General features: G+C 38.4%; 1 protein-coding gene across 2 annotated transcripts; it reads right to left on the minus strand.

Moving 5' to 3' along the window:
- Nucleotides 1-317: 317 nt before the first annotated feature.
- syk (spleen tyrosine kinase) lies at nucleotides 318-22,956 on the minus strand. Of its 2 annotated transcripts, XM_076079605.1 has the most exons (14): nucleotides 22,701-22,956; nucleotides 18,034-18,493; nucleotides 16,522-16,682; nucleotides 11,897-12,035; nucleotides 11,049-11,130; nucleotides 10,851-10,906; nucleotides 8,577-8,627; nucleotides 7,129-7,210; nucleotides 5,619-5,778; nucleotides 4,096-4,305; nucleotides 2,078-2,267; nucleotides 1,542-1,682; nucleotides 960-1,072; nucleotides 318-862 (listed from the first exon to the last, which is right to left on the minus strand). In XM_076079605.1, the coding sequence occupies exons 2-14, from the start codon at nucleotides 18,433-18,435 to the stop codon at nucleotides 790-792; spliced, it is 1,860 nt and encodes a 619-aa protein (XP_075935720.1). In that variant the 5' UTR covers nucleotides 18,436-18,493; nucleotides 22,701-22,956; the 3' UTR covers nucleotides 318-789. The 2 variants fall into 2 exon arrangements, with proteins under 2 accessions (XP_075935720.1, XP_075935721.1); XM_076079606.1 differs by lacking the exon at nucleotides 8,577-8,627.
- Between the last annotated feature and the right edge of the window lie 1,581 nt (nucleotides 22,957-24,537).

A 24,537-nucleotide genomic window follows, 5' to 3' on the forward strand; every position in this document is an offset into this window, starting at 1 on the left:
ATAGTGACAGAATTGTTTTAAATACTTTTCAAATATTTTTGAAGGTCACTTTTGAAAAATACATTTTTTGTCGAGATCTTTTGAGGGTTTTGTTGGGCAGTTTTTCCGGTTCCGTATTTTAGGACAACGATCCATCTTGGTGTTCTGAACACAATTTTATCAATCAATCAATCCATTTTATTAGCTGATGTTTCCTGACACCTCTGCCTGTTACTGATGAGGGTTTTGAAGTAAAACCAAAAACTTGAAAGGTTTCCTGGACAGCACCTTTGTCCATATGTTGTCAAATATGCTGGCAGGTTAGCATTAATGATCAGTCACAGTGATGGAATTTATTCATACACGAGTACAGAAACACCCTCTAGTCTTATCTCTCCATTACACTGAAACAATCAGACCATCATTCAGAGATTCCAGGAGTGTAGGTTGAACTGTAATGACATTGCAATGGTGCAGATATTCACTATCTACCGAATGAATCAGCTGTGGAGTTTGTTAGCTGTAACATGACTGTTTGTTCATACAATAAGCTAGACGTGTATGTTTATTACAACTTCCATGTTGTTTACATTCAGGAAGGAACAAGAAAAGTCAAAAGTAATAAAATAAATGTAATTTGCATAATATATGTCGATGTTTAAAAGTTTGAAGGTAATCCTCCAGTTGAAGTCAATATTTTACAACAACATGTGTAATTCATAATCATCTCCAATCATTCATACATGAGTTAATACAGTTTTTCTCATCAACAGATGGTTGTGCATAACTTCATAACAGTCATGGGAAGAATCACTGTGCAATGTCATAATAATACTCTCGTAGTCTCGGCTCAACAACTTTAAATCCAGGCCTTTCATCCACCCTGCAACACAGGAAAACAGCAAGTAGTTATCAAACCATGACCACTATCTGGTGTAGGAGTGTGTTGTTGGTCCAGCCATCACGGTGCGACGACTTACTTGTATGTCCAGCACGTCCTCATGAGGTCAAACATCTCTGGTGGACAGTTCACTGGGGCATCCATACGTCTCCCACCTTCAATCATCTGCATGACATCATTTCCTTTCAATCCCTGTGAACAGTCAAACATCAGATTAGAAGGGGACGCCTGATGACATTGCTCAGTACCTCTGAAAGGAATGATGCAAAATGGTTGAGTTGGTTGTAAAAAGTATCAGTGGATTTTATTATTTATTTGCATTCCTCCTTGAGAAAACTAGTTATTATAGTGCTCATTATATTACCTTAAAGTTACAGGATTGCGACACAATAGGTTAATAACATTAGCCGGAAGCAGAGGAACATTTTACAAAAAACTTCATTTAACATCACCATAAGTGAGCCACAAACTTAAACGTTATTGTCTTGAAGTGTTTTGTTCTAAATGATGCCTTTGAGAAAACAACAGCTGTAATAAAAACATTTTAAAAAATCTGCTTCTACTTCTGCAAGTTTGAACACCTGCTGCTGTTACCCCAAATAAATAAGTGAGTGAGTGACTGGATGTGAAATAAGTGTTGTCATGGCTGAGGAGTTTCTACCTTGTATGGTTTCTGTCCATACGAGTAGGCTTCCCACATGAGCACCCCAAAGCTCCACACATCGCTTTTGGATGAAAACTTGAAGTAGTTTATACACTCAGGAGCGTACCACTTCACAGGCCACTTCCCGTGACCTTTGGCCTGGAGGAGGAGACACATACACACAACATCAGTGGCTATGAATTCATGTTATTGGTCATTTTGCAGCAATTTGCTTGGAGGATTTCAGTGTTGTTCACTAAGAGCAGTAAGTTGCAGTGCTACACAGACATTATCAGAACAGCTATATAATGTTGAATGAAAAAAATGTTTATACTGGTCTTAGCAACTCTAAAACACTAAAAGCTGGTTCACATTAATTAAATAGAAAAAAAGAAACCATTTCATCTAGGCTATAGTTTTAGCCATATTGCCCTACTCTACAATTTCGCTGTAAAAAAACAGACAAACTGAATAATAAGCCATGGAAATGCCCTGGGTGGGCTTCATGCTTAACCAACAACAAAGAAGCTGTTTCCATCACTGTGTGCTGTTACCTTGTAGTAGTTTTGCTCCTCAGCGATAGCTTTGGAGAGACCAAAGTCGCTGATCTTGGCATAGTGCTGCGTGACCAGCAGCACGTTCCTGGCAGCAAGGTCCCTGTGGACGAAGTTATGCTCTTCCAGGTACTTCATCCCCATGGACACCTGGTGGACCAGCTCAGTGAGGTTCTTTATGGTTGTTTGCCTGTAGATGATCAATCAAAGGAACTGTTATTCTAATTATTGCTTTGCTTACGTAGCCGGGCATGTGCATGTTAGCGTGCTCCTAGCTCATGACGCCCCCAGTAAACACTGTTAACTTTGTCAGCACTTGTTGCTGTAGTTTGCACTGTTAGCACCATTAGCTGCGACTCGCCAGCTCAGCCGTCGCCATGTTGAGAGCCGTTGAGAGGCTTGTATAATTTAATTATAATTTAAATGTTTGCTTCACTGCCATCTTAAAATGAGCCCAAGGCTCATCCTAAGCAATATTATATAATTATGAGTGGAACAGTTTTTTGAGGACACAAAGAAAAAATGAAGGTGATTTCTAGAGCTTTTCATAATAATGGAAGAATGAACAAAGAAAATGGAAATGCTATGTAAATCGTTGCATTGTTAAAGCCGTAACAAGCAACAATTTCATAAAAAACAATGAATGGAATGATCATCACTTATGACCTACTAAGTGTGTGGTGCTGCCTGTATCTGCAGAGACCCCGGCCCCTGCCTGTACTACTGTAATCGCTGTCAGGTTTCTCTCTGTCTCCTCCCTCTTACAGAGCCAAACATGCTGTTTCATTCATTCAGTCCATATCAAAGCGCATTATTTAGCGGAGGTTTACTATATGTCAGAATCTAAATCCTGGTTCGATATTAGTTTGTTTCTCAAGAAAATCTGAAGTATCAATCTATTTTGCCTTCACATTCATGTGTTCCTCAGCATCAGCATCATCGCCCTCAGCTCAGATAATTCCACTTATTTTTACGAGTGGAAGTTCTTTTTTTGATATGAATATGAAACCTGTGACTCTGTGTACACAGTTAATGTCAGCTGTGACTGATGGAAATATATATTATATTGGAAATGATATGTTAATATAAGTATTTTGTTGAATCTACAGAATATAGTTTCAAAGTGAGTTTTGTTTAATAGGCTGCGTATAGTCTGAATGTGTTTTTATTACTTGTGTTTAAACTGACTACATTTGTTGACGTTTGCTGAAATAAATGATGATAAGCCAAGATCTAAATAGATGTCTAACATTTAACATCCACTGTATTTTAACCTTTAAATCACCAAACACGTTATTACTGGATCAGATAGTGAGCTTACAGTCAAGTCTCTTATGTCTATTGATCTCTATATATTTTTTAAATATTAAACTATAGGTTTTATCTTCAGTTGGTCAGATTAAAGCTGAACAAATATATTTAAAAGGTAATATAGGCTACAGCCTAATTTACTAATAAAACTTCATCATCCATTAAGGAACTGAATTAAACTTAATTGTGTTCTTTTTGACATCTTCCCCTACTCAGGCTCTTTTTTTAAAGATAACTGTGCACAGTCCACATGTAGCCTACATGCATTAATATCTCTTTGTTCAGTGGATTAAAATGGAGGCTCTGGCTTTTATGTACCTGTTGCCATGGTGAATTGTGGTATCAGAGCTTTATTTTCATTAAACCACACACAAGCTCGTCTCAGAGTGAACAAACTCAGAGTTGATTGAACAAACTGTGATCGGTTGTTCTGAAACCAAGAACTCACAGTTCTCCATCTCGGGATTAGTCAACTCAGAGTTCAGGGTTAGGCTCAGAGTTTACTAAACCTGCTTTCCGAGGTCCCGGGTTTGTGAGGTGTGTTTATTTGTGTTTTAGAACGTAACCGGCGTGAAACAATCAGAAACGAATAGCCTTCTCTTCATTCACTTTCTAGCTTACTCAACCACTTAACTGACCTTGCTGTAAGCAAGGTCAGTTAAATATCTCGTTACAGAGAATGATCGAGATCCGGTTGGAGTTCATACTTGTTTTTCTGCAGGAACTTGTTGAGTGGTCCCAGTTCAGCCAGCTCCATGACCAGCATGAGGTTCTCTGCCTCACAGATACCAATCATCCGGACGATATAAGGATTGTCCAGCTGCTGCATAACATTGGCTTCTCGCAGCATTTCCTCATGTACTGATTGGTTGTTATCATCGTTCTTCAGGATTTTGACTGCAACTGGCTTCTCAGTCCTAATACATAGGGAGGGTTAGGGGTAGGGTTAGGATATGTAAGTAAGTAAGCCTCATTTTTTACCCAAAATAAAAAATGACCATCAACATATGATCTAGAACACAACGTGTGGTTTAGAATACAATAAGACAATTACACAAACTGAGTCTATTAATCAAAAAGGTTGGGCAGATTGATATTTTGAAGTCTATTACATGATCCTTTGCATTGAGGAGGATTCAAGAGTGAGAAGTGGGAGGTATGATAGATGCAACAGAGAGAGGAATCAGCTCTCAAGATAAATTGAGACGCCTCTCCCACTGTCTTGGAAGCTGTCCTGCCAAACCTCAGTAGGCAATTGGCTGACAAAGGGGGATCGTCAACTTGATTAAGCTCAACTGCCCCATGTGTTAACTCATTTTGCACCTTCAGCACCTCCACAGCACATATGCCATGCATTGCTTTCATTTGCTGAAATTGAGTTGACCTTAGTTTAATACATTTTGTTTGTAAGTATAACCTTGGGTGGACAACCTTTGAGTCACATTCACTGAGCCAGTTTGTGACAGTACAGTATATTTCGAGTCTGTCTGGCATAGTTGTTGTTTGGATTATCTTTTATTCAAATGTTCTCTTAATAAATTAGATATATGAAGACTGTAGATTTATACTCCCATCCTTTACACTGAAAGCATGTTAGACAGGCATCTGTTAAAGGCCAGTATTAAAGAATACAAGAAGCAAAACAGTTTTGATGTACATTTGAGTATTATGAACCTATGAATTATAATTTTTTGGTTCTGATTGCTTTTTTTGAGGGGTAAACTCACAACCTCAGCTCCCCAATTCATTGTTGTTAACCTTTTCACTTGGTGGTGTAGCCTGAATACTTCATTAACTGGTCAAATAGCTGTGAGATTGATGGTTTGGTTATGTACAGTAGAATATCATCTGCATTTTGTGATAGTATAATTGTGTTGTAATATTAGAACCAGTTGGGTTTTTATCGGATTGAAGCTGGTTCAATTAATAGAGTCAATAAAAAGGGTGATAATGGAAATCCTAGTTCAGATTCTGTTTAAATCCCAGCAAAGATAAAAGGCCTTTGGATCTGTCTAATGAAGCTATGATACATGGCATTTTGAGATTGTAAGGTGTCTTTGGATAGCTGGAACTGGGATTTATTTTAGGATCTTGGGAAACGTGTTGGGGTAGTAAAATCTGCATAAGTCTGGCATTCCATAATCATGGTATCACGACACACGGGGCGATTAAATTGGAGATGTTGGATTGTTTGTATAGATGTAATTTGATTTTATGTGATTTAGCATACTTTTTCATCTTGTAGATGCCCCTCATGACTGTACCAAAGTTCCCAGAGCCCAGTTCTCCGTCCTCCAAGAAGAGCTGGTTGCGATTCACTGTAGAACTCCTCAGTTCATCTGGGTCTGCGTATGGACTCTCATATACCTCTGTGTCCATTGGCATGGCCTCTGATGGAGAAATGGCCGTGTCACATTAGAGGAATAGTGATGGAGTGATTGACACATTAGTCTTGTACAGTATGCACACTTATATGTGAAGTGAAATTGAGACATAGATATCAGCCAATATTTGTTTTAACTTGCGACATATAACAGCCGTGCAACCATTGTTCTGCTACCATTTTTTTCCAGCTTCAAGCAGTCAACAAATGAAGAAGTAAAGAACATCTGGCTCCACATGTTGCAGCTTCCCCCCCAGATCAGACGGGAGTTGATGGATGGTCTCATATGGCCCCCCAATGGCCTGTTTGGACCACTTCCCCAGAGCGCCACAGCTCATCTGCACGAAGCAGTTCACTTTTTCACAAGTAACAAATCCTCTTTTAAGATGTGTGTTACTGACCGTAAAGGATTATCAACCACCTCTCACCCATCAGGGCGAGTTAGTGGTGATATCCCAGCATCACCTGTGTCAGACTCAGGTTTCAGACACACAGAGTTGAAAGCTGAAGCTGTCAGGCGTTTTCAGCACGAAGGTCAGCACCACACTTTCCAAGGCAGCCTTCCCATGTGCTGTAGGGAACGACCACTTGTTTCACACAGCGGCGGAGAAGGCTACAAGCTGGCGGCACTCAAGAATGCACTCAAGAACATACTCTAGGAGTGGATGTATTCTCTCACCAACCATGGCCCAAAACATGTTTCCCCAGTTCCACTGATTTACGCCTTTTAGCGAGCATTCAGGAAGAGAATCTAATGATCATTGTGGTGTCATGGTTCCCGACTATGCATGGCGCAGAGATGCACTGTCTCGGCTAGAAGGGGCGATCCTCCACTTCCCGGAGATAGGCCAACAGCTGTGGGCTTGGACGCTGAACGGGAGTGCTTGGAAAGGTTAGGGCTGCCCACTGCAGTGGTGCATACAATCCAGGGTGAAGAAGCTCCTTCTACCACAGTGTGTTAAATGGGTAGATAGTCGGCTTTTCAGCGCTGGTGTGTGGAGAGAGTGTCCACAAGAGCTTCATTCTAATCCATGGCCTCCTCAGAGGAATGACAGTGGTAAACATTTGCGCAGAGGCATCCTGGAATTTTTCGTGCCTTTTCATCCATTTCTATCTGCAGGAAGTATCCGAGTCTTCCCTAATGTATTGAATGTTAAATATGCTGGACGGCAGATTAAGAGTTGCCTGATTGTTTGTATCTGTACATTTCTACAAAAATCCAAGTAACAGCAGGCAGACACTCAAAAGAGTTTGCAGGGAAGCTAGTACTAATATATTAGCAAGTTAGCAATTGCAACTGAACGACAGCATATAACTTTCTGTTGAATACAAGGTGTGCTTTAAGTGTATACTTTACCTTTGCTGCCTGCTTGATTATTGGGCACGCTGGTTTCATAAGGGTTGAGATTATCTGAGATGTTGGATCGAGATCCCCGGTTCTGTTATCAGTTTATCAGGAGAGACAATGTTTGAGAGAACACACATAGTGAAAACACATAAAGCATATATATACATGGTGCACTGCTGAAATGTAATGTGCAACGAGTGAATTAAGCAGGGTGCCACACTTTATATGGAATTTGTATTAAAGTGATATTGAAAGTTTAGGTTCAATAAAGAGGGATTCTTAAAAACATTAGAATTTGATGTTAAATTCAGAATCCATTCATTCATGACTAAAGTGGAGAAAAAGTTTCTTTCTGAATCAAAGTATGTGTAAAAAGTCTACACATTGAATATGTTTTCATTCATCAGCAGTCTGTCACCAGTCAGTATCACTGTAATGCATTGTGTTTATAAAATGGGGCATTGTATGATTGTCCATACAAAAGGGTTTATGGAAGAGAACAAATGCATGGGATTAACACCTGCATTCATATGCATTCAAAGAAGGGGTGTGGATGTTAAGTAACAGATTTACTGTCCAAATGTTCCCTGGGACCACATTATACAGCTTGATGTCAATGATCTGTTCACATTGAAACATACAGTAGGTCCCACACCCCTGCTTTAACAAATATGTGAACATACAAAAATTCTTTGTTGGATGTCAACATGCTTTGGTATCTTTTGAATATCTAGCATCAGTGACTAGGTTGTAAACAATATTAAAAGATGAATCTATTGTTCTGCAATTGTATTTATAAAAGTTAGAAATCCTAAACTCAAAAAACAAAGCAAGGCATCAAAAGTGTCAAACAGAATTTATGTCAGGGGCCCCTCCTTTCAATTCCACATTTCAAGAACCCAATAGATCATAAAAGGCTGACAAGGCTGTTCAAAATCCATAAAATAAAGATTTTCCCAACAAACTAAACTAAAGCTAGTGAACAGTGGATATTGGGGTCAAGGATTCTTAAAAGGATGCAGCCGCTGTGTCTCCTAAATTTGGTCAAAAGAACATGTGGAGGAGCCTTTGGAATAAAACAGACATGTGGACCCATTATGCCATGTCTGGTCTTGACATGCTCATATTGAAGGAGGGACTGTTAAGTAGGAAACAGCACAAGGCTGACTGTGGTTCAGATTGTAATTCAGTGAATGACCTCTGGATGGTGTTAGATTGTAATCATAAGTAGGCCAACTATTTGGAGAGCAAACAAACTCCAGCTCAAGTTTTAAAACTATCTGCTCTGATCTGTCAGAGGGATGGAGAGGGGACGCAATAAAGAAAAGCTTAAGGAGCGCAAGGACAATGTGATGTGTTAGTTAGCAAGTAGCAACCCACACTGAAGCAAAATCACACACGGGGAAGGGTTAAGGGGGTTGCTGTGACCAATAGGTTTATGAGGAGTATTAGTGCACCTTTTTTATGCCAGGTAGGAGTTTGGAGAGAATTCCACCTGCCGCACTTTGCTAAAAAACAAAATGTCAGAAGGTTATCAGAGGGCGACCTGGTAATGTTGTGGTCATGCATGTGATCATTACAGTAGAAACAGATTCAGGAGAAAGGTTAGCTCCAAACACGGATGTGTCAACGTTATGTCTCTGCTTACTGACTCATTCAATTGCAAACTATAAGAAGTAGAGAGACACTGGTCATACAGTATATGCAACATTCCCATATTCATTTTACTGTACAGTATTCATGTGAGGGGGAAGACAAAAATAAAAGAGTTGGTTCACCCAAATTTTGAAAAACTACCCTTCTAGTGGTGTCTATCCATGTAGACAGAGGTTTGGTTCAGGTTTGGGAAGTGTCTTTCTTTGAGATTCAGTAGAGATGAATGGGCCTGTGCTACTCATACACAAAGATATTGGAAATTATTGTATTCTTTTTTTATGTCTTTTTATATTCACTATTTATGTAATGACTTGTATTTTATTTGTGGGAATTACTGCCACCTCTTGTTAACGTAAAGTGTTATGGTTATTCGCCAGTGTACTATATATGTGGCACATGTGACAGGAAGTAACGTATTCCTTTTCCTGGTTTTGTCACAACATGGCTCTGTTGTACTGGAGTGATTGTGCAATAGAATCTTTATCCATCCTGCATTTTCTGGCCCTCTGAGTGGCAATGCCATTTCACTGTTCTGCTCCGACTCAATGTCGACTCTGTGTCTTTTATTGGGCTTTGCAGTCAGCTAAACACTTCTTCATATTAAAACCTGTCCATATACAACACGCTGGTCTGTTCCTTGGAGGAAAAGTATGACGAAGAGTTTAGCTGACTGCAAAGCCCAATACAAGACACAGAGTCGACATTGAGTCGGAGCAGAACAATTTATTTTCTTTCTTTTATGAACCCTCCCAGCAAAAGCTTTTCACACGATATACTTGTATAACCAGAGTGACAATAAACATCTTGAATCTTGATGCTTTTACACTGTAGCCTAAATATGAGTAGCCCATAATTGCTAAAATTAGACCAAATTAAAACACCAAATTATCCGAACTTTAGTTCGTTAAGTTTAGTTAGTTATTGATGATCATCACTGTGTTAAACTGGGCCGGAGCTGTCTATGGCACACGCTCTTAGGCCGCTGTCGCCAGCTCAGGGGGGTCTGGTGGTCAGCCCTGAGTGACACAAGTTACAGTGGCACAGCGAACATATTTTTAAAATCAGAATTCATGAATAATCTGGAAAGTTTATGAAAATGTTTCAATATTTAAGAGATGTAGGCTACTTTGCATGTCAATAAGGTGCCAGAGTGCATAAAAAGCATCAAAATAGAGTTTGTTTTGAAAATTCGTGACCATGTACACAAATCAATAGATTTAATAAAAAAATTTCAAGGAATGTTCATTTTGTGTTGATTTTGGTGATCCCTGTGGAAGAAAGTTGTAGTGTTTTTAAGCATCAGACTCCCTTTAGACAAACTCTCATTTTACCGCAGCAGGTGGCATCGATGACAAGCATTAAGAATACCTATATAGAAATAGACAGTATTCTCGCTGATGGTCTTGTTTACTCATGAAGGTCAAATAGAGGCATCAATATTTTTTGATTATTAATTTGAGACTGTTTTATAACCAGTTAAAAGTTCCTCCCAGTAACTTAAATAACTCCCTTCTCCAGCTTTAGCCTGTTTCGCTTTTGAACAACGTAGTGTGATCTTAAACGTGTGTTAAAATGTCAACTATTTTTAAACATTATGTCCTGTTATTTAATGTACACAAATGATTAAATCAAAAGTAGCCTATGAGTAATTTAAAAAGGTCAAATTAAGTCCTCAAAAGAGTCCTCTGTGTGTACCACTTGTGAATTTGTGCTCACATATTAGTATGTGATGTTGGGGTTAAAGTAGTGATCTCTGAAAACATGTAGCCTACAAACAAAACCAAAACTATCTGCAGGAACAAATACCACCAGAGGGAAGTGAGAAAGTTATTTTTGTGATTTGGTGAACCGACTCTTTAAATATTAGCCGTCCACATACAAAGAGTGTGAACAGACATGTTTCAATCAAACTATGAAATTCTTATTCATTATTCATTATCTATATTTATGTCAATGTCCCTTAGGTGAGACACATAAAGGAGTGGATAACCTCACTTCCTGTTTTTTAGACATACTGTAGACACGGAACCATGAGAATATGCAAATGCTTTACTGACATCACACACACAACTTACAATGGCAGACGTTAATCCAGGATGGTCCCGTGGGAGTAGTGGCCGTCCTATCATCCCTAGGAACACAGCATGTCTCAAATGTGAATTGAATATATTCCTACACTTTGAGTTGTCAGATATTAATTCATATGCAGCACCATTCTGTTTGTATGACAGTCTTACTGTAGATACGTTTAATTAGTGTTAGAGAGTTTTTACCAATTTCTCCGTCAGGTCTTGGACAGGGCTCTGTTAGCACTCGCAGCAGACCGTCTGGTTTGTATGAGTAGTGCTCCACCAGCTGTGGCAAAGAGAGAGACGTTTATGTATCAGACACTCGTCACAATACACAATCTCAACCTCACCGCTAGATGCCACTAAATCCTACACACTGAGCCTTTAAGTACAGATCTGGTGTCAGGACATAGTCAGCCTAGCTTAGCATGAAGAATGTAGGGGGAAACAGCGTGCTTAGCTCTGTCCAAAGTTCAAATACACCTGCTAACACCTCCAAAACGTTTTTGTTGAAAAATTATAATTTATGGTTTTAGGGGGGAGTCTAGCATGCTGAAACTAGCTCTAGACAAAAACAGGGTGCAGCGACTATGTGCAGCTCCCTGAGGCCTTGTCATCACTGTGAGTTAACCAGGTTTGGAACCATTCCTGTACAGAGACCAACACGTAACTAACAACCTGTCCTATAGTTGGAGATGCTAGATGGATAGATACACTGTTGTTTGTCAAGAAATGAGGAACTGTTCTTTTAAGGAGGGGTTTCCGTTCTACAATTACACACAACTTTCATGTAGTGTTTTTCAAAGTTGAAGATAATGAAATGAAATAATGGAGTTGGTATTTCTCTACCAGATATACTGCATATTCCATGCAATGTGGAGAAAGCATGAACTATAACAAAACTGTAACAACCATGAAATACATCATTTTATTTCTGAAAGAACACTGAGCAACACTTCAGACAGCTGCTGGGAAACCCTAAACCTGATCCGGAGGGTCATTGTTAAATACCCACATGAATATGACCAGAAATATAAAAAACATTTGTTTACCTGCCACAGGGTGTCAAACTTCTTGCCATCTGGGATTGAGAGCTTGCCAGTCCTGTCCCTGTCAATGCGATAATGCATGACTTGTCGTTCATGGAGCAAACACAGGGCATAGGATCCATTCGAATCTCTCTGTCGGATCCTGCACTCACAAGAAGAAGAAAATCAATTAGTAGGTGTGAAGGTCCTTCTCTGGAGGGAACATAGTACAAGTATCTTTTCCTTCATAGATGTGAATGATGTTTTGTGAGGTGCCAAAGGTGCCATTTGTGTGTGCAAGTCCAGTTCACATGACCATACTCAGAAATGCAAACAATGAGTGAGAGATCTGTGTTTCTTCTGAACAGTATATTTAATCCAACCTGGAGTCCTTCCATAAACTCTATATAATACAACCCATAACACAGTACGTTGTGTCATTAGTACACAGAGACTCTGGGTTGTAATCCAGTACAGTTATACCAAGCGCCCAGGAAGAGCACCGGGTTTTGAAGCAAACTTTACATAGTGGCCAAATAGTGGAATTACAGTTTTCAGGACCATCATGTGACACCATTGGGCCCAAAAAGGCTTTTTCCCACAGCCTTACATTGGGAAAGAGACGTCTGTATCAGTGATTTCCCAGTAGTAATAGGCCTACTTTAAAAGCCCTTTTTCAAATCAGTAGGTCCTAAAAGTAGTAAAATGCACTAATAGCCGAATCCACAGTTAATTTGCCTTCCTCCGTTCATGTGAATGAGCCCGATACCGAGGCTGGACTGAGGGAAGGAAGACGGGTTAAAGAAAGCGCTAGCATGCTTGCTCTATGGGCCCATGGATGCGGAAGAGTGACGCAAGATCAGAGTCATTTCATCAGAATTTTTCACTCGAAAGTCAAACTTTTTTCGCTTCATGCGCCTCTGAGCAAATTTAAAGGAATGAACAGGGGCGTATCCAGTTCTCTTTATACATCTATGAATTATACACACATCACCATGAGTGCAAGGTTTTTAAAGATCCCTGTCAAGAGGGATGCTCAACACCAACACACAAGTTCCAATGAACCATTGCAACAGATTCAGGTTTCAACACTCTTACGCCATCCACTGAGCGTTAAATGGTGGTTTTGCCATGACACAAAAACTCACTTGTGGCACAATAAATGAAAGCACTAACTCATGTAGCATTTCTACTGATCAGATATGCTAAACCACAAGCACATTGGGCCTCATGCAAGAACCACTTGTAGCAGATGTGTTCTTCAGTGGCTTATATGCGTGATTTAGGAGTACTTGCCGCATACACCACATTTCTCATATTTTGAATTTTGTCATAGGTATGAACACAATATATGAGAATATATATATCGTTGGAGTCATGTGCCATTAGTCTGCTGTTATCAAAAATTACATTTTCACTAAAGGGATTGTATATTTCATTACTTTGAAGACATTTTGCATAACAAAATCCAACAAAAATTAGTCTTTTTAAAATGTTTTTATATATTATTAAATGTATTATTATATAAACTGAAAACCCTGTTTAAACTGTTCCTGGCAAAAAATGCCTCAGAAATATACAGTGAAAATGTATTATAAAAAGGACAAAACTCATTCTTCACAACAATTCCATCAGTACAAAGATGAAGAATAAACCATACAGGAAATGCATTGAGGTTACAAAAAAAGCTTGACATGCGGAGTCTGTCGGGTAGAAATGACAAGACTATTTATATCTCCTCTTTTTTGTGACTTTACTACCTCTGTACTGCTTATCAATGTTCATGGCTTGAGCCTTTTTGTGATGGATGCATCCAAATGTTAACCTTTGAATGACAGCTTTCAATAATTCTCATATTGTTATGAATTACTCTCATTTGCTCATAGCATGTTGACATGTTTGGCCACAACCTGCTGCAAGAGCAGTTGGTAAACTTAAAATAAAATATATGTAAATCTTAACACCAAGCTGAAAAAAACTCCTATTTATTTCTGTCACACAATGAAAAAAAACGTATAGTATTTTCTCATGTATTATCTATCTCTATATTTGCATATATTGCTAATTGTTTGACATCAACCATTTCTAAATGTGCAAAATGCAAATTTTCAACAGCTTTACCAAGACAGAAATGATTAAGTAGGCATGACTTTACAGAAGAAATGGGATTCATATTAAAAGCTAGAAAACTCTCCTTTAACTTGTTTTTGTATTTATTCATTTTTGTTTTGGGTCATCACTGGAGGATTAAAGATGTTTCTAAACAACCATTTCAAGCTTGTAACAGCTTTAATTTAACAGCTACATCTTTGTGTTTTTTTATTTTATATTCACTGTACTTTTCAATTACCTAGTTCAATTTTTGCCTTGTTTGTTTTACTAATGCATCCCTCTTATCCAATTTGTTACTGTTGTTTATATATATAGTTTTAGCTCCTGTAATGCACCTTGAAACCTTGTTTTGAAACAAATGTTAATGATATTATTCTTTTTTACTTTTTGATATTTGCCACCAGGTCATGTTTAAATAGTATTTAACCCCACCTGGTAACAAATAGTACACCAGCTGCACCTTGCTGGTTGATAAATGGGTTTAAGTATGTTCAAACATTAGGATCTGAAGAAGAACTGACAGAAAAGTAATGAAAAAGAGCACAGTTTCACACACTAAACAGGAACTTAAATAGATGGCCTGTGTGCCATTATTTATAACTACGCTTGTCTCTTTTTTTAATCTAAATTATAATCTAAAACGAGAGAAAATATAAAAATATTATAAATAAATTGAAATGTAGCCGTACAATTATAATGGTGCTTTTGTTAGCTGTTGTTGGCTACTCTTGGAAGCCAGAACCAAAACCTTGCAAGTAACTCCAGAATATTCTAACCGTGGGTATAGTATTTGGATCATTCTCGTTCAAATGTATTTAAAGCTATAATCAGAATGTGAGGCTGTGTTTCAGTGGAAACACATCGTTTCTTTCTATGCTTAGAAAAGGGACAGTACAGTCACATTTCGCCCTGCTGTCATTCTTCCTCTTGTTTGGCTACTTCAGGAAGTCCTTTGCAAACTGCCAAAGCGGAAACCACAGTGTGTGTGTGTGTGTGTGTGTGTGTGTGTGTGTGTGTGTCTTCTGTGTTTCTTCAGTCGAGACCACTCTCAACAGAAGTTTCAGCTGCCAGATACTCTACACCTGCTTTGTTCAAATAGCAAAGCAAAAGACACGTTTTGAACATCTAACATACTGTGTTGAATGTGATAGAATGTTAAGCAATTGTTGTAGTTGTTAATTTAAGATGTTGGATTTTGCAGCATTTACTTTCATTTCAACACTAAGACTGTTACAAAGCAGAACTATATAACAGCACTGGTACACTGCACTGGTAATGTTGTATCTCTATAGTGTCTCCATCGGACTTCAGTGAGTCACTAAAGTAAATCATTATAGCAATAATGATAATAATGATCTGTCCTAGACAGAATATTGCAGCCCTCAGCAAACAGTACACAATTAATTTTTCCTTGGTGCTTTTTAAGATGTTTCCTATAGACACATTTTGTCACATTTCTCAGATGCTTCTGTGAAAAAACATCAGAACTTGAGCTGAAACAGTCAAGACAAACAATAAAATCCACCAATAAGAATTAATTCAAGAGAAGCTCATTTTAAACTAAAAGCAGCTGTTTGGCTCACTAGTGTGTGGAACCGTCACTGACTCTACATCAGTGTAAATTTGACAACATGTATTGTAAAAAAAAACATGGAACAATTTAAGCTTGGTCTATTGTGACAAAACATAACATAAAGTTTATCCATTGCTGTGGGTTCTGCCTATCGTTCCACTGTTAGGCATATTCCAGGTCAATTTGAAAGAAATTAATAACAACAATATCAGCGCTAGTCTTCCATTGTTGTCTATCTACCAAGCACTAACTAAAATTGCCTAGAGTATCAATTCAGGAAGAAGCTTGTATCAAAGCCTCACATGGTTCTGAGGTTTGGAGAAGTCCCAGGCTACAGGTTAAGTACCTGCAGGGGAAAAGCTCTGTGTGATTCCATAGAGCCGGGCCATAAAATGAATACATTCCTGATCCTTAACTGAATTAAGCAGATAGGCTCTTGCCAATGGGTTGGTGGATGCGTTTTACAAACACAGGACATTTACTCAGGGGACCAGCGTTCGTTTCCCGGGACAAACCAAAAGTTGAGTTTAACTGACAATGTTATGTCACAGGACCCTACGCCATTGAGTCACATGGCATTACGTCCGTAGTTAAGGGTTATGTTACAACCATACTTATTTTAAGCTAAACCATGATGTTTTTTTACCCCAACTAAGTGGCTTTGTTGCTTAAACCAAACTGTCATTTGACGTTGAACTCATGATACAACGTTAGACATGACCGCTGCACAATGTTAACTACACGTTGGTTTGGGAGATGGATGTATTTTGTTTTATTCGGCCCTGACCAGTTAGTAATGGGAGAAATATCCCTCCTGCCGATGTCTTTTTCAGTCGACATGGAAGTTGTGGTAACAGTTGCTAGGAGCAGTTAATGAACATCTTTCAGAACAATATAATAAACTGGTTTCTGTTCAGTTACTCCCTATACAGCTGTACAAAGACACTTAACAAAAAATACTTACAGGAATTTTCCATTTGTACGGGAGCCATTTTGAAGCCTGGGCTCAGAGTCTTCTCGTGTTATTGATCCATGGAACCAGGGCATTTTTTCGTGTGCAGTGGTGGAAATGAGCTTCTCCAGCTGAGGCCTCTGGCTGATGATGGCCTGCTCCAGAGCTGCTCCCTGCACACACACACGAGCTATGAGCAAGCGCTTATAATAAAATAATATGCAGGCCAAGCTTTTTCTGATGTGTTCTCAACAGTACTATTATAGTACCCTCTTCAAATGTTTTCATCTTTACTTATGTTTACCAAATTGAAGTTGTCAGTAAACATATTCAGGGCTGATTCGGCTCTGATCTGCTTCCTAGGGGATATACTTTTGAATCCGCCGTGTTCATGGAAAATATAAGGCAGTTACTAAAAAAAGCGTTATGGCCACTTATTTATGGACACGTGTTGGTTAAAAAAAACAAGCCTTCAGAGATAATCTAAATCTTGATGTGTTACCTTTGTAATTTTTAACCTTGGAAATGGCAGTTTGATGGGAAAAAAAAGTATCACCAGGTCCACTTGGTTAACTTTATTTCAAACCAAGTCAAAAGTTGTAAATTAAATTGTTTCATGGTCAGCTTTTTTTTAGAATTTCGTGAAATTTTGTACGGAAAAGTTTCATCACAACGATCGCGATATTAACATTGTATTCACCAAAGTAATTCGTGTTTTATTTCTTACACTGCTTTTTAGTGTTTTAATGACTGTTTTTAATGTTTCAATCAATGTTCTTAATTGTTTTTAAGTCTCCTTTTCTTTTGCCTTATGTTTTGATGTTTTTAATGGTTTTATGTGAAGCACTTTGAATTGCCTTGTTGTTAAAATGTGCTATACAAATAAACTTGCCTTGCCTTGCCTAAATTGTTGTACACATCCATCTTCACATTGTACATATTCTAAATCAGAGCTTCGAAACCAGGGGTCCGGGGAGCCCAGGCATCCTTGAGAGAGTTCCAGGGGGTCCCCAGGAATGTGGGAAATAGTTTATCTTCATTATTTAATTCATTTAGAAGTGAGCCCAATGTGAGTAAGAGTCATAAGAGTGTCCTTGGTAATCTCCTCAACTGTAGTTGAGCACATATTAGTTTGTTGCACTTATTGTATTCGAATTAGTTTGTTTCTGCACTGTACTTTTGTACTCTGGTTTATGCTCTTAAATGCTTGTTTAAAAAAGGAGATGCACTTGTGACTTCTGGTGACTAGTAGTTGACTATTATACCTCCATTATGTTGAATACACTTATTGTAAGTCGCTTTGGATAAAAGCGTCTGCTAAATGACTGTAATGTAATGTAGTTGACAACTAGTATTCTGGTCTTATTTTCAAATATTTTCAGATGGAGGTCCCTGAAGCGAGTAATTATCAAATGGGGGTCTGTAACCTAATGTGTATCAATTGAGGGGTCCTTGACATGAAAAAGATGGACAACCACTGTTCTAAATGACCTTCCAGCCTTACAAGATAGAGTTGAAACTAACCTGCAGATTCCATGTCTGCTTTACATACTCCCGGATCAGTTTTTCCTTTAGGTCCTCAAACGGCCCAATCTTTGGCTGCATGTTCTTGGGCCTGTTGCGGGGCTTCTTTAGCAGACACACAAGGCCATCCATCTCCTGCGAGTGGTAGTCAATCACGTCCACGGGGGTCTTGTGGCTCTTCCCACCAGCAATAGCATATGTTTCATTGGGTTCTCTTTCTATGGTGTAGTGGTAGCAGCGGCCTGAATACAACACAGACAGTGCAAAGCCTCCGAGATAGTTTCGGCTTTGTCTTAGCAGGTATATGCCGTTACCCATGCTGGCCTGCTGCAGGTATTCCTCTGCCTCCTCCCTGGTAATGTTGCCATAGAAGAACGGCAATGCGTTCACCGTGTCAGCCATGGTGTCTTCTGGATGGTGGCTCCCTTAAGGAAGTCCTCTTGCAAAGGATCAATTAACCCTAAAAGCAAAAGTCAAGATTAATTTACTCTGAAATCAGAAATCGCTAATGTGAAAAATTGTACAGTATATTTACAGAGTGAGCAGAGTACACTATTTCTGCATGAGGGATGTTTAACTTGTACAATGAAAATGGAGATTAGGTTCAAAGAGGAACATGATGACACTCACATCGGCCAGACCAACTGATCATCAGAGGATCACCCTCAAATGAGCCTACAGATAAGAAGTGGACTTAGTCGCCGTCACGTCACCCATTGGTTTGTGGATTACTGTTTTGAAGCCATTAGTTTGACATTTCGGCTGTCGCCATTTTCTTTTCTTTTTTTGATTTCTTTTTTTCTTGAGCCAGAAGTGACAAGAGCAGGTGAAGCTAAGTACAACCGAACACTGAACAAGACATGTTAGGCGACCAAAATGTTACAATTAACTTTAATGAACTGAAAACACTGTGAAAGGTTGAAGTTCCAAAACAAAAACACGGACAACTACCAGACTGGAAGGAACCAAGGAACGAGGTAGCCACGATCTAAAGCATACACGCCCTGAAGCATACCCTGCTTTCTCTAAATAGACCATATTTATGTTACAGCTAATTTGGTCAGAAATTCTTCCCTAACATCAGGTTAAGATTCTTTTATTTGCATCAAATCAAAATGTTGTGTGCTTCTATTCATGTTCCCGGTGTGTTTTGTGTTCTGTGGTATAAGGCTCTGAATAATGACCAGGTATTAGTAGTTAGAAGGCTTCATCCTTTGGGGAACATGGACATTTGTCCAACATTTTATGGAATTCCATACAGTAGTTGTTGAGATATTTCAGCATGAAGCAAAGTGGTGGACCAACAGACTGACACTGCCATCCATGAAGTCATGTCGCAAGGCTGGCTAAAAAAATTCAAGACTACAGACCATGGATGTCAATACCAAATTTCAAGGCAATGTGGCCAGTAGATGATCAGATATTCTGGTTTATTACCAACCATTGGACAGACCAACCAATCAAAAGACTGACCAACATCTGACCACTAATATACTATACTAGCAGGGCAAAACTGTTGAGCAATACAGAAGACCTTGATGCCAGAGACTGTTTCAGGCTTGTCCACTATGGCAAGTTGGCTAAAGTTTGGGATCAGTCTGAGCTGAAGGATCTTTTCTGACAGAAAACATACTATATTTAAAACATACAAGAAACCAAACAGCAGTCTGAATATATACAGTGCCCTCCAGAATTATTGGCACCCTTTAGTAAAAATGAGCAAAACAGGCTCTGAAAAAATGTCTTTATTGTTTATCCTCATGATCTTTCATTCAAAATATTCACAAAAATATATCCTTTAACTGAAGTAACATAATTGAAAGAAACATTAAATTCTTATCCTGAAAGAAATAGTGTTCTCAAAAATATATGTGCCACAATTATTGGCACCCCTTCATTTAATATTTTGTGCAGCCTCCCTTTGCCAAGATAACAGCTCTGAGTCTTCTCCTATAATGCGTGATGAGGTTGGTGAACACATGGCACTGGATCTGAGACCATTCCTCCATGCAGAATCTCTCCAGATCCTTCAAATTCCGAGGTCGACGCTTGTGGACTCTCCTCTTCAGCTCATCCCACAGATCTTCTATGGGGTTTAGGTCGGGGGACTGTGATGGCCATGGCAAAACCTTTATTCTGTGGTCGGTGAACCATTTTTGTGTCGATTTTGAGGTGTGCTTCGGATCATTGTCCTGCTAGAAGGTCCAACCACGGCCCATTTTAAGCTTCCTGGCAGAGGCTGCTAGGTTTTCATTTAATATCTGCTGGTATTTGATGGAGTCCATGATACCATGTATCCTAACAAGATGTCCAGGGCCTTTGGAAGAAAAACAGCCCCACAACATCAAAGATCCGCCACCATACTTCACAGTGGGTATGAGGTGCTTCTCTGTATGGCTATCTTTCTGTCTACGCCAAACCCACCTTTGATATTTGTTGCCAAAAAGCTCGATTTTGGTCTCATCTGACCATATAACCCGGTCCCATTGAAAGTCCCAGTGATGTTTGGCAAACTGTAGGCGCTTTAGTTTGTTGTTGATTGACAGCAGAGGCTTTTTTCTGGCAACCCTCCCAAACAACTTGTGGTGATGTAGGTGGCGTCTGATGGTAGTTTTGGAGACTTTCTGACCCCAAGACTCAACTAACCTCTGGAGTTCTCCAGCTGTGATCCTTGGAGATTCTTTTGCCAGTCGAACCATCCTCCTCACGGTGCGTGAGGTCAATGTACACACACGTCCTCTTTCAGGCTGATTCTTAACATCTCCCGTCACTTTAAATTTCTTAATTATTGCCCTGGTAGTGGAAATGGGTATTTTCAACTGTTTAGAGATTTTCTTATATCCTTTTCCTGATTTGTGCAGCTCAACAACTTTTCGTCGCACATCGTCACTGTGTTCTCGGATCTTTCCCATAGTGATGAATGACTAAGGGAATTTGGCCTGTGTCACCTCATATTTACTGTATACCCCAGTGAAGCAGGAAGTCATGGTTGACCACTTAAGAGTTCCTAATCAAACAGGTGAACTTAAAAATGTAAAATATGACTGGAATTATACTTCAGTTAGATTTTAATCACACACATTGTAAAAGTGAAAATATGTTACAAATATTTTACAATTAAACTATTTTGTTGTTGTTGATGTGATTCGTGATGTTTTAAATCATGTTTTCAAAATGTATTTTCCAATACAAAAGTTGACCTCAATGTTGTACTAATTTTTGCCCAATTTTTTTCAGAGGCCCATTTGTTTTAAAGAACATTTTCTTTGGGACCCCGTGTGGCTGCCATTTGCGTGAAAATTATGGAAAGTTTAAAAAATAATTGTTTGTTTTTGTGCTTTACCCCTAAAATTCTTGGTTTATATATAATTCTTTCTCCACATTTTATCAACCTTGACAGCACATATTTCTCACTCCAGATGGGGGAGCTGTGAACAGTATAGTTAACTGTTAATAAGTGTATAATAAAGGATGTATTAACCCTAACAAAAAAGCTTAGCAAAGGATTAAAAATGCCATAGAAGATAACTTAGTTAAACTCTATAAATCAGTTTATAATGCTATTATAAACAATTATAAGAAACTCAGAAGGCTTTTATAAACGTTACAATCCAGTAAAAACTGTTAACAAGTTTGTTATATGTACCTATAAATGTTATGATGCTATTATTTACACTTTCAGTCTTACTAACGCATAATAATGTTAATAAGTGTCTTATTAGGACTTATAAGTACCCTATTAGCTAACGCAAATTACAACTACCTTAATATAAAGCATTCCATACTATACATACTGTACCTTACTATATCATATTACAATAGAAATGTTATGTTATACTACTATTATTCTTATTATTACTTTGCACTTATTACGAATATCTTATTTTATATCCCATACTCTACTATGCTGTACTATATCATACTATATTATTTAATTCCATATATTTTGTAGAGCCTTTAAATCAGGACCCATGGCAAACATTGGATCGTTCTATTCTATTTCATCCATTACAGTTAGGTAGCTTAATTCATTGTTTGCCAACCTCCTCTAAACGGTCAAAACAGAAATCTGGCGGGTTGTGAGATGAATAATGTGGTTGGCAAAGAAGAAGCAAAGACAAAGTTGTTCTAAACACATCAATATATATTTTGTGAAATATTGCATACCTTTTTTCCCTTTGGTTTCAAACAGTTATTTAAAATAAACCAACTGCTTGGAACTCATAGACATCTCAAATGTAGACACTACTTTTGTGTAAGGGTATAAACCCCTGATTCCCTCTTTAATGTATTTTATAAGCTTCTGATGTGTTTTTATTGTTAGATTTTAATCTGCAAAGTAACGACAGCTGTTCAAAAATGTAGTGGAGATAAAGGTACAATATTTCTGTCTGAAGTGAAGTGACATAGTAAGTAGCAGAAAAGGAAATACTAAAGTAAAGTACCTAAAATTGGTCTTAAGTACAGTACTCTATTACTTTCCACCACAGCTAAAGACCTGGACAAACTGTATTTTTTAGAGTCCCCATCCAGCATGTTACAAGTCCTTTCCTGAGTCCCATATCAATTTTATTTGAAGGAAAACTCTGTCAGTGGGGTAATTCTTGAAACAAGGAACCGTGAAGTCCAAAAAGTCTATCTTAAGGAAACACAAATACTGCACTTACTGTATACGATGTGGGGAAGTAGTTCCAGAATGTCGATCCTTCTCTTGTATGGTTCTTTCAGTCCTTTAGTATATCAACTGCCAGCAGTCTGAGCAACATGTGAATAGATCATCTTAAATTCAGCCAGCTCCTGACGAACAAAACAACATGCTGTCAATACCACATGAAAACAGTCACAGTTTATCCTGGTTGTGTTTTCCAGCTGGACCACATTGACAGTCAGTCTGTGTGCTTATACATAGTGAGGTGGTGGAGCGCTGATGCTTCCTCATTTCAACGACTTCCTTGACAATTTATTTCTTTAACTTCCTTTTTATTATCTGAACACTGACCAACACTTTTGCTGCGCTCAGGAAATGAACTGACGACGCAAATAACTTAAAGATCATTTACATGTGTTTTCTTTTTTTATGACCTTGGCAACAGTACTGTAGTTTAACAAAAAGTAACTCCATCTGCTAAGGAAGACTGTGAGATGCAGTTGAAAGCTTAAAAAAAAGAAGAAGAGGTATAGGCCTTGAGTTGTTTTTTTGTGTGTCTCAAGCTCTGGCCTGTAAAATACGATATTATTAAATGGAACTTTTTTATTAACTATAGTTCATTATAATTAATAGATTTTCATTGTTCAATGTCTTTGTAGTTTCTTCTGTTTAATTATGTTATGTCTAGTTTTGGGGTCAGAAATTGTAATACCGCAATGATTCATTTGGACTGCAATTGTACAGCGCCTCTCTACCTTACCGGACAACACGTTCTCATTCACACACACATTCATACACTGATAGTGACAGAGCTGGTATGTCCATCTGGATCATCCTGGGGTTCATTGTCTAGCACAGGGACACTTCAGCATGCGGTCAGGGGGAGCCAGGGACAGAACTAGAAGCCCTGTGATTAAAGGACACCCGCTCCATCTCCTGAGCCACAGCCTCCATGTATTCATTCACTTGCTATTTTCATTCCTAAATCATGATTACGTTTGTCTGTTTTGTACTACATCATGTAATGATGAATGAAAAAATAAAGTAGAAATACTGGAGTGACATTCAAGTAACCTCAAAGTTGTGCTTGTTTCCTGGCAGAGGTGCAGATCTGTCAGCTTGAGCAGACACACAGGGAAATGATGCGATGAATGATGAAATTATGCATTGTTTGGCTGCTGCTCATCTGCTGTTGACTAAGCAGGCTATACAAAAGCCTTAACTTACTTTGACTTCATTTGTATTTTAAATAATGGATATCTCTCCATATATCTGCATTTCAAAATGCATCTTTACAATCTAACACACTGCCATCCCAATTTCACTTGTGTGTGCGTGTTCACCAATCAGGAAGTGCCAGCTACCTTTGCTGTTTTTCACACTTACAACACCCTTTCAGTAAAATGCACACACAAATGCAAATGTGAATGCGAAATGTATTTCCTCTAATAAAGCAGGAGAGATTACATGTGTATGTGTTACTTTGTGAGGAGAAATGAAAGTCTTAGACCTCGAGAGTGAGACGTTTTTGGGAAGTGAGGGCATTTTATCAGGTCACTTCTTCAAGGGCTGTTTGAGGTAAGACAGCCCATCGTCTTTCATGCACTGGTCATTTTGAAGTTATGTATATATATACTGTGCATATATATATATATATATATGCACAGTATAATATGCACAGTATAATATGCACAGTATAATCACAGTATATATATATATATATATATATATATATACATATACATATACATATACATATATATATATACTATACATATATATACAGCAATAGAAAGCATCCTGACTGGAAACATACTGTATATAATAGAGTTTCTTGGTATTTTTGTGTTTTGTTG

The sequence above is a fragment of the Anarhichas minor genome, unplaced genomic scaffold, assembly GCF_050575085.1.
Source record: "Anarhichas minor isolate MPS153535 unplaced genomic scaffold, ASM5057508v1 ptg000073l, whole genome shotgun sequence".
In the NCBI taxonomy this organism is placed as follows: Eukaryota; Metazoa; Chordata; class Actinopteri; order Perciformes; family Anarhichadidae; genus Anarhichas; species Anarhichas minor.

Excerpts from the sequence above, each read along its gene's own strand:
- syk (XM_076079605.1), bottom strand. The coding sequence starts at position 18,435 with ATGGCTGACACGGTGAACGCATTGCCGTTCTTCTATGGCAACATTACC. Across the intron at positions 12,036-16,521 it reads CGTACAAATGGAAAATTCCT|GATCCGACAGAGAGATTCGA; the intron begins GTAAGTATTTTT and ends TTGTGAGTGCAG. Across the intron at positions 11,131-11,896 it reads AGTTTGACACCCTGTGGCAG|CTGGTGGAGCACTACTCATA; the intron begins GTAAACAAATGT and ends TCTTTGCCACAG.